General features: G+C 37.2%; 1 protein-coding gene across 3 annotated transcripts in view; it reads right to left on the reverse strand.

Annotated features, from left to right (window-relative positions):
* The window catches only part of LOC114053920 (receptor-type tyrosine-protein phosphatase mu), a 958,135-nt gene that overhangs the window by 582,889 nt on the left and 359,404 nt on the right, over window positions 1-15,842 (reverse strand). For all 3 annotated transcript variants that reach the window (XM_027877057.1, XM_027877059.1, XM_027877058.1), the window contains exon 5: window positions 6,598-6,713. In XM_027877057.1, coding sequence (XP_027732858.1) covers window positions 6,598-6,713 — 116 coding nt within the window. The remainder of the gene's footprint in view (window positions 1-6,597; window positions 6,714-15,842) is intronic.

The raw sequence follows: 15,842 nt of genomic DNA on the forward strand, positions 1-15,842 counted from the left end.
AAAAGACACAAATCAGGAATCCCACAGTCCTTTACTCAATACATTAAATACATTTTGCCATATTTTCAAAATGTGGATTCAACAAGGGGACAGAATATAATAATAGCTAGCATTTTTACAGCACCTTAATATCTGAAAAATGCTTTAATACATTATATGATTTCATCCTCACAAGTACCCTGCATGGAAGGTACTGTATGTATCATCATTCCCATTTTTCAAATAAGGAAACTGAGGTCCAGAAAGGTTGAATGATTTATCACAGTTACACAGCTACTAAGTATACAACAAAGTCTCACTCTAAATCCAGTGCTAGCAAAACAGACCGCCTCTTCCCTTAAAATGAAAGGTGATCATCTTTTCTTTTTTTGTGTGTGTCTAGCCTCTCACGTTCACAGAGATAGCTGGTCTTCTCTAAATGACTCAAGTTTACATCTATTTGTAAAAGCCAGAATGTTGGCATCACCAGAGATCACTGAGGGATTCAGTTCTCAACAATTATAAAGCCACCAACACCCCTCACTCCCAGCCAATCCCATTGCAGCTGTTTTTCTATGGTAACTGTTCATACAAAACAAGATAGTCTAAGTATGGTGGACCCTCAATAATGGAGGATGTGAACTGTGTGTTTGTTCGGTTGCTCAGTATAACAGAGAAAAAAAAAAAAGCAAATCCCATATTGGCAATAACCTGTGTGGTCCACATATGTGACAAAGAAAATGGAGGCAGATGGGACACATCTGTTAATCATAAACATTCCTTCATTAGTGTCATCATCAGATTTATTTGTATGTTATGTTTATGTTGAAAGCCTTATCTGGTAAGCACATTTAATTCATAATGTATGCAATCCAACCACTGACCTTTCTTACAAGATGCTGATTAGTATATCCATGCACATACATAGATTTATACATATTTTAATAATGGAGTGTTTTTATACAGTTGGATTGTGCTTTTGTTACTCTCCCTCTAAATTAAGGAATCACAGAATGTTAGAGTTGGAGGGACCTTGGAAATCATCTAATCCAACCTGCTCATTTTATGTTTAAAGGGAACTCAGAGCAAAGCCACACAGCTGATTAATGGTTGAGCAAGGTTTAACCTAAGAGTTCTCCTGACCAGCTTCACTGCTATTTTCACAGTGCTACCAATTTGCCCTCACATCATTTTAAAAATCCATGTTGCCTGTTACCCTACTAGGTTCAGTACTAGATTTGATGTCAGGAATACCCGAGTTTAAATCTGGCCTCAGAAACTTACTTAATGTGTCCCCTTCTCTAAGGCTCAGTTTCTTCCTTTGTAAAACAGAGGTGATAGTAACACCTGTTTCTCAGAGCTGCAGTGATGCTACAATGTGATAACTGTAAAATGCCTTGAAAACATTAAAGCATTGCATAAATGCTATTATAAATAAGAAAAAGCAATGTGTTCTTACAGTAGACACAGCACTAAAAGAGAAGTCAGACTCCCTGAATTTTAATTTTCTTTTACCATTCTGTGAATATAAATTTAGGGGCAATGGATTAAATGAAGTTTTCTGGTTGTAATATGAACATGATCTATTAATTAATGGAGCAAATAGTAAAGAGAAACACTCTGTTTGCCCAGCCCTCCATGAAGAAGTGACTTCACAAAAAGGTATATACTTTTAAATTCTACAATCCAAAAAATCATGATTGAAATTGCATTCTGCAATAGATACTAAGCAGGGTGTCAATATGACTAGCCATTGAGAAGACCATAAAGAAATGGGGAAGAAAGGAGAGAAATAAGGGAATAAGTAGATGTGTTGGCTTTAGAAATAATTTACAAACATTATGTACTGTATATTTGTATAAATCTCAACCCTTACAGTAGAAATCTGACATGTATAGTTCATATTACAACTGGAGAATTCTTATCCTTCCCATTGCTCCTTTAATTTGGAACATGTCTATTAGCACATCTGCATAAGATGTTCATTGCTGAATTGCAGAAAACCTTTTGCTAAGGGTAGAAAATATTTTGAGGTCTTTTTAAAGAAATGCTAGTTCTGAAGTAGGAGTTTTGAAACCATTTTTAAGCAGAATCAATATTCTATGATCTCAAATATTCCATAAACTCTTGGCAACATTGGAAGTGACTATTTAGATTGCTACTTCAGTCTTAATATCAGATTCAATCTCATCCATTGGTGACACTGTTGGACACAAAACCTCTGCAGAAAGAGAAAGGGCTTATTCCTTTCATATGAAGATTTCTACATTAAAGGGTACACTCTTTCATAAAAATAGGGTGGTCAGTTTCTATTTCTGCAAAACATCCTTTCTGCTTGACCTTTAAAAAACTGAATAGAAACTCACTGACTTCTTAAACTGACTATTCTGAGCCAGTTGTGAACAGAGAGTTCATGACTGAATGCAACTTTCAAAAAGGCGGCCTAGCACAATAGCTTCACATTATTCTTTTTTTTTTTAAGTATATCTACTTGCTAGCAGACTGAGAGGAAGAGACAGATTAATAAACAGGGGCATGAAAAATGAACACACTTGTTGAAGGGTAAGCTGTAAATGAACGTAGGCATGGTGGTTACATTCATTATCGTTATCAGAGGTAACAATATAGTTGAAGCAAGACGACCTGGGTTCAGATACTACTTCTGATACATACTGGCTGAGTGACCATGGGAAAATTACTTAATCTCTCAGTGCCTCTAGTAACTCTCTGGGACAGTCAACAAGTATTCAGCAATTCCTATTCACCAGGTACCATGCAATTTCCTAAGGATAAAAAGAAAGACAAAAACAGTCCCAACCTTCAAATGGCTCCCATTCTAATGAGGAAGACAAAATGTTAATAACTACAAATATGTATATATGGAGATATATGGAGATATACACATACACACATATATATGATTTATCAGAGTATATAGAATGTAACTTATTTTCTGTTTGTTTGTTTTTGTTTTGTTTTGTTTTGGCTAGGCAATGGGGTTAAGTGACTTGCCCAGGGTCACACAGCTAGTAAGTGTTATGTGTCTGAGGCCGGATTTGAACTCAGGTCCTCCTGAATCCAGGGCCGGTGCTCTATCCACTGCGCCACCTAGTTGCCCCTGATATAATGTAATTTAAAGTGGCTCCCATTCTAATGAGGAAGAAAAATGTTAATAACTAGGATATATATATGTATATATATATATATACACACATACCACACACACACACATATATATGATCTATCAGAGTAGATAGAATATAATTTAAAGTGGCTCCTATTCTAATGAGGAAGAAAAAATGTTAATAACTAGGGTATATATCATATATATATGTTATATATACATTATATATACATATATACATGATTTGTATGGCGTAGATAGAATGTAATTTAAAAGGAGATGGCATTAGCAGCTGGGAGGAATGGGAAAGGTCTCCTACAGTGTAATCTTGAAGGATGTTAGGGAAATTAAGAAATAGAGGGAGGGGGCAGAGCATTCTAAGCACCAGGGAAGGCCAACAAAAGGTAGAAAGATGGAAAATGGGGTGTCACACTGAAGAGACTACAAGTAGTACAGTGTTGCTGGAGCTTGTGTCAGGAGGGGAGTAAGGTATGAGAAAGCTGAATAGGTAAAAAAGTGCCAGGTTATGAAGAGCTTTCAAGGCCAAATGGAAGACTTTAGATTTATTCCTAGAGATAACAGGGAACCACTGGAGATCAATGAACATGACACATGGTCAGACCTATGCTTTTGAAAGAAATCACTTTGGGAGCCATATGGGGGATGAACTGAGGCAGAGAGACCAGATAAAAAGCTATTGGCAATAGTCCAGACAAGAGTTGATGAGGGCCTGAACTTGGGTGGTGACTATATGAATGGGCTGATGGAGATGCATACTATAGATGTTATAAGGTTAGAAATGACAAGATCGGTAATTGATTATACATGTGGCATAGGTAAGAATGAAGAGCTGAAGATGATACCAGGTCTATGAGGTTGGGACTGGGAAGAGAGCGGTACCCTTGACAATAAAAGGAAAGCCTAGAAGTGGGCAAGTTCTGAAAGAAAAGATGAGTTCTGTTTTAAACATGATGCGTTTTAGATATCTACAAGAAATCCAGTTCAAAATGGCCAAGAAGAAGTCGGAGACGTAGAATTACAGCCCAGAAGAGAGACCAGGACACTACAAAGAGCTAGGAACCATCTGCATAGAGATGGTCATTGAAACCATGGGAGTACATCCATGGGATCACCAACTGATTTATTATAGAAAGCAAAGAGACCAAGTTACACATGAGTTCCTAAGGAAGTACACGCAAAAGAAATTCACCCCATGGATTGGAATCAAAGGTGCAGGAAGGGAGGAAAAAGTGCAACTGTTAAGGAAAGTATCTTCTAAAATGATGATCCCTGATGATAAAGACTTAAGACAGCTGGCAACTAAAGAGAACAAAAATATGGCAAATGTTGAATTCAATTATAGAGTTATTAGAATTCTATAATGGAGTTATTTCTATACCCTAGCAAAAACAAAACAAGCCAGATAAAAATAAAAAATAAAATGCTTTCAAAGAAAGGTGAATAGTAAAGAGGAATTTTTTAACGTGCTAAAATATGTTCAGGTCCAAAGTTCTTCATAGTTTCCTTTTTATTCTTCAAAAACTAAGAAAACTTCTAGTCCAGGTTGTGGAAAAGAAAAAGGTCAATGAGGAAAGACAACTGGGCCTGAGGGAGAGAGTGTAGTAGGAAGAAGACTAAACTGGATGTGGGAATACCTGAGTCCTAATCCTGGCTCCCATACTAAAGAACTGTATGACCCTTGGGCAAAATCATTTTGGCTTTACTGTCCCTCAGTTTCCTTATTTGGAAATATTTCAGAGGAATGCTGAGAGAATGAAATGAGAGAAGTGACATACAAGAGTAGAAATATCATTGGGCTTGGAGACAAAAAACTACTTAGAGTCCTATTTTGCCTCTGCTGCTTTCCTACCTTGCTTCCCCCGGGCAGGTCACCTAACCACCGCTGGTCCAGCTTCCTTATCTGTCAGGTGAAGGGAAGGGTGAGGATAGTTGTGGGGAGAAGGGAAGAAAATCACTGATCTCTTTAGTTCCCTTCTAGCACTAATTATATCAAATGTATGTATCTGAAAGTATTTTTGAAAAGTATAGACATTTTGGAAATGGAAAGGTATCATCATTACCATAATCATTATTCAAACTGTAAGAAGAAATGGTTATGGTAAAAATGTGGTAAATTTATATAAAGAGAAATTTGGGAGTCGAGGCAGAAATGGACTATGCAGATAGATCAAAGTAAGAAAGAAAGCTGATTTTAGGAAACAAATAGGAACGAAAAAACACCTGGAGGGGAAGTGGATAGAATTTAAAAGACAAGAAAGAAATAGAGGTAACACCAGTCAAGATGAGGCACAACTGCTCTGTAGATTACTGTCAGAGCAGAAAGAACAACGATGAGATTGAAGAAGTGCTATGGGGAAAAAAAGGGCCTGGAGTTTTAAGAAGTAGATGGTTTGGTGGATTAAGCAAATCAACTAATCTCACTCCCATCTCTGACTCACTGGGGAACTATGGATAAATCCATTAACCTATCTCCCCTTCCCATTCTCTCCTGTGCTGAGGAGGGATGGAACCCATGGGGACCAGGAGAAATAACAGCAATTACCAGAAAAGATCCTTCCCATACTAACGGTTACATTTCACTGGAAAGTTCCAAATATCGCAAACGCCTCCAAATATTTTTTCCTCACCCTACAGATTTCTTTTATGTTAAAAAAAAAAAGGGTGGGGGGAGAGGAGAAGAGTTGGAATACCTTACTCCTTAACACCCTTCCTTGCCCTCAAACCTAAATGTAACTTTGGAAGTAACCGCCAATTTGATTGGATTGATAAAAAGACTAAAAAGAAAAAAAAAATCCAAGTAAAAGGGTCAAGAAAAATATACCAGGAAAAGCAATAAACTGTGGTAGGTACCCTTGTAATATTATTTTTCATCAAGAGAGTCAGCACAGTTTAAGGGAAAGAACAAGGCATTCGAAGTCAGACAATGTGGATTTAAATCAGTCCTGCCATGTAAAATCTCTGTGACCTTGGACAACGTATTTAACATGTCCTGGCCTCAGTTTACTGATTTGTAAAATGAGGGGATTAGACTTGATAGCTTCTAAGGTGCCTTCCAGTTCTAAATCTATGATCCTAGAAACCTATGAGAGCAAAAGAAACGAGGGAACTCAGAAAACACAGCTACTCAAAGGCTAATGAAGGATGATGTAGCAAAATGAAAGGAGAATCTTTTACTTTATATTAGCTGCAGCTTTGATGGAGCTGTATCCTCCTTGTTTGGGTTTTGCTTACTGGTCCAGATCCATGATCTCACTGCTAAGGGGATGTCTCATTGTGGAAATTCTCTTCTACAACTGCAGATTGAAAAGTCACCCCTCAATTCTATGCTTTAAGCAGCCTGGAGCACTGAGAGGTTAAAGGCAATTTGTCTATGGTTATAGATTTTGGGGGCTTTCTCTCCCTCATTAGAAAAAAAAAAGCTGAAAAAAAACAACACATCTTACTCTACTATTGACAAAAATGTATGACCATACCTGAAGCCAGAGTCTGTCCCCAGCCACTGTTCTACCGATGGCACTGCACTGGAAGGTGGCAAACTGCCCGGCATTGACTTCCACGTTCTGAATTCTCAAGAAGTGGGGAGTTTTGGCTGTGGAAAAGGGAAGAAAAGAATAGGAAAAAAAAATTATCACCACATATGGCTAAAGCTAATGGGTGCCTTTTTCTAGCCATCTATAACACGAGAATTTTCCATTATGTTTACCTTTGAAGGATAATGCTTTTGATGATGAGAGCTTTAAAGATTTGACTATAATTGTAAAAAGATACTATAGAAGGTTGTGATTAGCTTTGTAAATGAATAGAAAATTTAAGCATTCTGGGATACATGCAAAGAGAAGGGAGGTATTTTATTGTTCTTGCTGTGCAAATTATCATAGCTCAGCAGTCTTCTTGTAATAACACATCTGTATTAATAAAGATTATATTGAAGTCTAATTGATGTTTTGAACAAAAACATCTTAGATATTTATACTAGCAGCAGGAAAAGAACAGTAAGAAGTTAAATGATGTTGTCAAGGAAACTTTTTAACCCAAGTGCAGAGTCGCTGCATAATATATATTTTAATACAACTAATTGGTATGCAACATTGCTAGTATAATATTTTCCGGCAACCAAAAATACTGTCCCCAAAGACAAACTCTGCAAAATTATGCCAGGCTGACATAGCATAGAACTTGAGTTATTTGCTGATTCTTATTTCCAATTCAAACAGTAAGACTGATTCCCAATGTTAAACCGCATTAGGACTCCAAATGTACTCTGTCTACATGGGACAGCTGTTTAAATAAGGGATAATTCTATTACATTCGAGAAGCAGCAGAACACTTTCTGCATCACTTAGAAAAAAGACAATTCTGGAAGTCTGTGATAGGTCAGCCTTTAGGTTTCAATGAAATGCCTTTGCAGTCAGCAACTCTGCCTTTAGGCTGTAGAAAGAAGGCTCTCTAATCCCTACAGAGATGGATGGTTAGAAAGAAGGAAAGGCTAAGTGGGAAACAAAATGGCAAGGAAGGATAAAGATGATAGCAAAAATGGTAGACAAAAATGCCTGCAAATTACCTAGAGCCTTTTTTTTTTTTTTTAGTATCCCCATACCAATTTTTTTCCCAGTGCTCAATATATTTCTGGGTCATGTTTAGCCTGTACAGCCAGGGGATGTAATGAGAGAATTCTGTCTATCCAGTATATTTCTAGAAAATAAAAATTCGTATTAGCTTAAGCAAAATGTAATTTGGTGGATAAATTTACTGAGACAAAAGGGCAAACAAAAATACTGGGAGACAGGGCATGACAAAGTCACACTCCAATCCTTCAATACACCTGTGAGCTCATCAATGTATATGTTCTTTCCCATGATGCAGATCACAACCCATCCTTGTTCACTCATAGAATGTGATTCTTTTCTCTGCCCTCCCATAAATTCACCCAACTTGCTATGGGCCTTCATCATGTTTTCATGTGATGCCACTGAATTTATACATGCTGTCAGTTGTCTTTCAAACTTAGTATGTAACTGGCCCTCATCTCACTCCCTTTCTCTGGTTCTAGATTTCCCTGATGATACCTTTTACATTACTTCTTTTGCACCACTCTACACCCACAATATGCATCGCAGCCTGCTCACACCCACCATACACTTCTCTATTGCCTTTTGAGTGATTCTTAAAGTCAGTTCTTCAGACTGTAGAGTCCCATGATTTACAGTTATAAGGTATCATTAGAAGAACACACTGGAGTTTAAAAAGATGTTTTTGTTACAGAGTATGCTGGGCTCATTAAAAGAATTGTGTGATTTTCCAAAGGCAATCCAGGCTATTATCCACCTTTTGCTCAATTCTATGTTGTTCATAAAGGCCACATATGGAACTTAAGTTCATTGCAAAGTTGGTATTGACTAATCATGTAGTAAGTGGGAGATGGAGAGGTGGGAAGGACTGGGAGTAACAATATGGTTTGATGAGACTTAATGGTTCTTAGTGCTTAAAAACTATTGAGTTACCATGATGGAAGAGTACCCTGTAACTTCTACAATGAATCTTTTAATGAAATAGTTCTATAACAATACATTATTATTATAAGAAGGAAGATTCTTCTCCCTGAGTTTAAAGCTGACATCCAATATTTATAGCTATGTGATCCTGAGCAAATCATTTAACCCTGTTTGCCTCGGTTTCTTCATCTGTAAAAATGAGCTGGAGAAGAAAATAACAAGCCACTCCAATATTTTTGCCAAGAAAAGCCCAATGGAGTCACCAAAAAGTCAGACACGACTGAAATAAGTCAATAACAAGAACAGATACATTTCAATAATACTGAAGGTTTCACTTAGGCCTTTTCTAATACTGACATTCAATACCGCAATATTTACTTCTAATCTCCATGTAGAATAAGGAACCACATGTGGAACACTGCCTTGTTGGTTAAGAGGCCAGATGCATTTCATGACTTTTGGTGGCTTAAATGGCATGGCACCTTACATTGTTTTAGAAGATGGATGGATGGATGGATGGATGGGTGGATAGACAGACAGAGAGTTACAGATACACACTCAAATATATGTACAGATATAAGCATATCCATTCCCAAGAGGATATTAATTTTAATATATGACAGGCCTATTAATGTAGTCAGTTTTTAATTTTTCTGTATTGATAAAAGCAATCAATGGCATGTATAATCTAAAATTTTAAGAAATTAGAAAGTATATCACAATAACTTGAAATAAGGTAAAATTTTATAGAGTGGGGAGACCCAAATCCCTCTTTCAATTAGTAAAAATTATGAATTGCTTTTAAAAAGCACTGTAGTATTGTTACTTTCAAATACTCTGCTTGTTATCCATTGTTATAGGCACGAGTGAAGTGAAATTATTACATTAGTGTAAAAAGCAAACTAGGCCTACATTTCTCAATGATGTATCATAAATAGAAATCCTGATTTAGGTCATTTGGAGAGTGCCACACTGTTGCAGCTTTTACAGGACCCATCCACGTTCAGCTCTCTCCCTGACTTTCTTCTTCCTAAGAATCCAGTGTGCTCAAGAAACTCTGGGTCTCCATTAGAATTTAACCACAAAGGGGTTTTATAAAGATGCACTCATAAGAATGAAGAGAGTAAGCACAATCACCTATTATCACAAGCCTATTGTTGACTGCCAGGATGGTTTCCTTTGAGTCCAGTGAGTACACTAAAGATCATGCTTTTAAAAACGGAGAGTAATGCTTTCACAAAAGCTGACCCTACTCTTTTGCAAGATTCTTGACAGACCCTACTTCAACACCTTCCATTGTGCCCACCTCAAACTTCTTTCTTAAGGAAGGAGGTTTGAAGAGAGGTCAGAGTCTCCTGCATTCTTTGATCCATCTGCAATAATCTCCCTTTTCTGCAGACACCAATTAGGTGACCTTCCAAAAGGTCTCCAATCCCCACCAGCAATCTCCTGGATGCTCTTGGGCAAAATTCTCAGGGAACATCTTGGGAAATGGGGTCAATTCCTCAAATCAAATAAAAAAAAAAATATATATATATATAGGTCTATATTGATCTCTGCTTCTTCCAAGTGTGACATAAATTGCTTTTGAAAGGGCAGATATGTTCCATCTCCCAAAGCTTATGAGGAGCCCTGCTGAGCATTCACTACAACAGCTGACTGACATCAGACTCTTCAATGAGTTGTCTAAAGCACAGATCTGCAAAGGATCCAGAGAGGAGGCTGCACATAATTGCTTCCTGGAGAACTGGAGAGTGATCAATTTTAATAGGATCCATATGGTTGCAGAAAGCGTATATTCATACCAAATAGTTCTAGACATGAATACAGCCACATATACTATTGTATAGTGTATCTAGCCAGATGAATACAGTAAAAGAAAAAAATGATGAAGGAACCAAAACTCTTCTGCTCTCTCAACACAAGCCCAAAAGAACAGCATTAAACCGGTTGGGGTGCATAAGGCTGAATTGCAGGAGAATGAGAATGGTGACAAAAATAAACTGTCTTATCTAAAATTAAGACATTTGATAAACTTGTGGGATGGATGAAAGCATATTTCTTTCCAGTTTGTTTGTAATTATTCAATAATTTAAATTTCACAAAAGGAATCAACAGCCTGTTAAAGATATTCCTAACCCTATGAAATTTTCACAGATGTCATCTTATTACTCCAACTTTATCTTATTCTACTATACTCTATGTATTCCATATGAGATTATGTGCCATCCCCTATACACATCCCCTGGCTTTCCTACCTCAATTCCTTTTTTCCCCTCAATAGTCTCCGTTCTTAGAATGTACTCTGCTGTAATCCCATTCACTTCTCTCCTTCCTATGAAACCTCTTTACCTCTATTTCTTAAAACCCAGTTCAACCACCAACTTCTTGGTGATGCCTTCTGTGATACCACCAGTTAGTAACAGTGTTTACTACTTTTGAAATATCATTTAAGTCCTCTTAATAAACATTTGTTGAATATCTGCATTGTTCAAGGCACTATGCTAGGCCTTAGATATATAAAGATGAAAACATCTCCATTCCTACCCTCAAAAAGCTTACAATCTACTAGGGACAGAAGCAAGTAAGAAATTTAAGAAGGGTAAATATAGTCTTACACTCGATTTTTAAAAATCAACCTGATAATTGTAAGATTGAGGAGCCATGGCTAGATAGCAATTTTCTTGAAAAAGAGAGGATATAACTCAATGATGTGATATGGTGGTCAAAAAAATTCATGTGGTCTTGGGCTGTTAAGAAAGTAATGATATACAGAAAGAAGGAAGTGATAGTTCCTGGTCAGACTAGAACTGGACTATTGTGATTAGTTTTTGGCACCACTGCTGAAGAGGAATATTGATAAGCTGGAGGACATTCATGTTCAGTTCCTGACATACTATAACTGGCTAAAGAAAGTAAGGAAATTTAGCATGGAAGAAAGAAGATATACAGAGGACATGATATCTTCAAAGAACTGAAAGGTCATCAGATGGAAGAGAGAGATACTAGGGTATGACTTGTCTTGTTTTAAGGTAACAGAAAGCTTTGTACTGACAATGAGCTGGGTAGTCCCACAGACATTAAAAAATATATAGTATTTTGACTTCTCTAACCTGATGGGTTCTTCAACCTATGAAGATTGCACCATTCAAAATTTAGACACAAATGCATGAGTAGTTAAGGAAGAGAAAAAGGAAGGACAATGTTCACTACAAGCAGAAGCAGAACAAGGAACTATCAATGGGCATCCTGGCTCTGTGCTATGGAACTGCAGACTTACAAATAGGTAGACCTACCTTTATGCCTATTGCCTGTATGGGGTCACTTATTTATACCATTCAGATGTTTAAGATGGTTACTAATAGGAGAGTGGATGGCATTTGACTGATCTGATAGGGCAGACACAAGTGATAAATAGAAGTTGAAAAGAATCAAATTTAGGCTTTCAATAAAGAAAAATTTCCTAATAATGTGAGTTAACCAAAGGAGAATGAATGTCCTTCCTTGGGATATAGCAGTAGTTCCTCATCAGTGGAGGTCATCATGCAAAGGATAGAAAGCCAGAGGTCGAATACATTGTAGAGGGGAGTCTTAATCAACATCTAGAATGGATGCCCTCATAAATCCATATCATAAATCTGAAGGGTCATCAGATGGAAGACAGAATACTAGGGTATGACCAGACCCATCCTGTGAAACAGGTTCCCTTCCATAGGAGATGGAATTTCAAACCATATGGTAATTAGGGATATATATGTATATGTGTATTATGACATATTATGAATATATTATGATGCCTTCAAAAATCCAGATCTAAGATTTTTTTGGGTGCAGGAGGATGAAAAATGGGTAGGAAACATATAGATAAGTATAGTATAGCACAATAGAGTGTGGAAGGAGAAAAAGAACTAGACAAAGTGTTCAAGGAAAATATGAAGGAGAAATCTTCAGAGGGGTTTGGACTTCACTCCACAGGTAGGAAGGATTTATTAGCGGTAGAGTTAGGTGACTAGGTCTGGATATAAGAAAGAAGACGAGTAGCAGTGCTCATGATGGTTGCAGAGGAGAGAAATTGGAGGCAAGAGAATGGTTAGAAGGCTATTATAATAAAGTAAGAGGTAATAATGACCTGGACTAGGGCAGTAGGCACAGGATAAAAAGAAAACTAAATGAACACCTGCTCAATATAGCATAAAGAAGATTCATGACCTAAGATCCATTAGACTAAATGACTTCTAAGGCATTTTTGCACCCTTAAAATTGTATAATTAATTTGAGAGCTATGACTAAGGTAAAATCAATAGGATTTGGGAACTGGTTAGAAGTGGAGTCTGAAGCAGAATAAAGTCAAAGTAACTCTAACTTCCTGGCCTAGAACAGTGTGATACTGTTAATGGAAGGAGAGGAGCTACGATGTAGCACAAACTTTGGGAAGAAAAATGATGATCTCAGTTTCGACTAAGACGAGTTTGGAATGCTGCCGAGATAGATAGGTATCAATGTTGAGCAGGCAGCAGGGAATGAGGATCTGGAGCTCAGGGGAGAAATTAAAGCTGTAATATAATAAGGAACTCACATTTCCATAGTACTTTCTGGTTATAAAGCACTCTACATGTATCATCTTATTTCACACACAACAAATGGGTAATGAGCTCATGTATGTAAAGCACTTTGGAGCTCTCAGTATGCTATATAAATATCAGCTCTTGCTATTATTGTTATTATAAATAATCATTCGCATTTATTTATATCATGTGTTAAGGTTTACAAGAGCTAGTCTGATACAACAGAAAAAAAGCAAAAACAATCTGGAGTCATGAGATTTGGGGTAAAATTCTGGTGGATTTTGTTGCAATAATTTAAGCTTTTTAAATGTCAGGTAAGAGTAGTGAAAGTTCATAAATATTCATATATAAATCGTTGTTTGTCCTTCGTTCTCAGAGGGAAGTTGATACCATGACTTGCAAGTGAATTAGATTTAAGTGAGGGAGGGCTGTGCAAAGTCGCCAGCCTCAATTTCTCCTCTGGAGTCACTTGGGCCCAGTGGCAAGATACAGATCAGGATGACTGGAGATGGCCCCAGGTACAGTGGGAAACCTTGCATTCTTGGTGCAATGAATACAACATTGGCCCTGACTGCAGTCAAGAGGACTGGAGTTCAAATCCAGTCTCAGATACTTATAGAAGTCGCTGAAATTCCAGAGGATGGAGTGGAGAGTAAGACTATGAGCCAAATGCCCAAGTCACTGGAAGAAGGTGGCAGTGAGGTGGCACAGTGGCTTGAGTACTGGCCCTGGAATCAGGAGAACCTGAGTTCAAATCCAGCGTCAGACACTTATTAGCTACGTGACTCTAGGCAAGTCACTTCACCCTGTTTGCCTCAGTTTCCTCATCTGTAAAATGAGCTGGAGAAGGAAATGACAAACCACTCCAGCATCTTTGCCAATGAAACCCCAAATGGGGTCACAGAGAGCTGGTCACAAATGAAATGACTCAACAACAACTAGTCATGCTAGAGTACTTTCTGTTCTCTGAGCACCCTACACACTGTTCTGCTTCCATGTCTTTGCTGACATTATTCCCTAAGCCTAGCAAATGTTCCACTTCTCCACTCCCCTAAGAAATTCCATCTGTTAAAGCCTAATTCAAATGTTACATCCCATGACAGTGAGCAGAATACTCAGCTTGAGGTTTGAAAGACTTGGGTTCAAAATTCTAGCTCTAATATTCATAAACTCTCTGATTTTGCCAAGTCACAACACTTTAGCCCCAGTTTTTCATGTGTAAAATGAGGTTTAAAAAAACTCTTTGTTTTGGTTTAGTTTCAAAAACAAAGAGAGACAAACAGACAGACACAGAAACAGAGAGGCTAAGACACAGTGTACATTTTAAAAGTACTATATAAAGATCATTAATAATGATAATAAAGATGTCTTTAATCTCCATGGTTTCCTCCATTGGCAAGATATCATAGAGAACCTATTAAGTCACTATTTGTGACTTAAAATAATTAGGTAACATTGTATGTTATATTTGTTTTTGTCCTACTCTCCTACCAGACTGTAAGCCCCATGAAGCCAAGGCTTTATCTTCCTAAGTGCCTAGCACAATAAACATAGGTGTAATACCTAGGTCATTTTCTACTTGCATATGGAATCCCCAGAAAAGTTACTCTAGGATTAAGGAACACCATGGGGTTCTGCATCTATTAAAAAAATCACAGTTCATGAACCCCTAATAATGAAGTTTCTTTTACCAGTCATACAGAAGACCTAATGAATTCTAATCAAAGGCATTTAATGAAACAGCATTTTTTTTAAAAGAACAACCAAACATATCCCTGTAAACCTGGTTTAGAGTTTTCCACAGACATTCAATACGAAAAACAGACATGCTTAGGGGACACATGTGAAGGGATCCATAGAGAATACATGTGACCTAGATATATGAGTGAAAGGGCAACTCATAACACCAATGCAGGGCTATTAATACTTTCTTATGATGCCATCATGCTCCTTCTCCCTTCTGAACATGGCATATAGTCTATTCTAAGTTTATAGTCTATGCTGGGCCTAGATTCAGGAAGACCTGAGTTCTAATAGGCACCAGCTAGCTATGTGACCCTGGGCAAGTTACTTCACCTCCCATTGTCTCAGTTTTCTCATCTCCCAGGGTTGTTGTGAAGATCAAATTTTATTTTTATATGTGTGTACGTATGTGTGTGTGTGTATATATACACACACATGCATACATATACCATATTATTGTATGTATACATGTGTGCATACATTATACAATATGCATTGTGAACATATATGTGTATATACATGTCTACATATTATGTATGATATGTGTGTTTATATCTATCATATTACACATATATCATATATGCACACACACATATGCGCACATGGGCATATATATGTATCTATACACACGTGTTCTCTATGTGTGTCCCTTCACTTATGTTCCCTAGGCATGTCTATTCTTCCTATTGAATGTCAGCAGAAAACTCTAAAACAAGTTTATAGGAGACATGTTCATTTGCTCCTTTAAAAAATGCCATTTCATTAAATGCCTTTGATTAGAACTTGTAATATCTAATTATGATGTATAATATAACCTAAGTACTATGTACATAGCACTTATATGTACACATAGCACATACATGTATACATAGCACAAATACATAGAGAGAACACAGCACAGTGCCTAGCACATAGTTA

This window comes from Vombatus ursinus, unplaced genomic scaffold (assembly GCF_900497805.2).
Source record: "Vombatus ursinus unplaced genomic scaffold, bare-nosed wombat genome assembly UNPS02014812.1, whole genome shotgun sequence".
Classification (NCBI taxonomy): Eukaryota; Metazoa; Chordata; class Mammalia; order Diprotodontia; family Vombatidae; genus Vombatus; species Vombatus ursinus.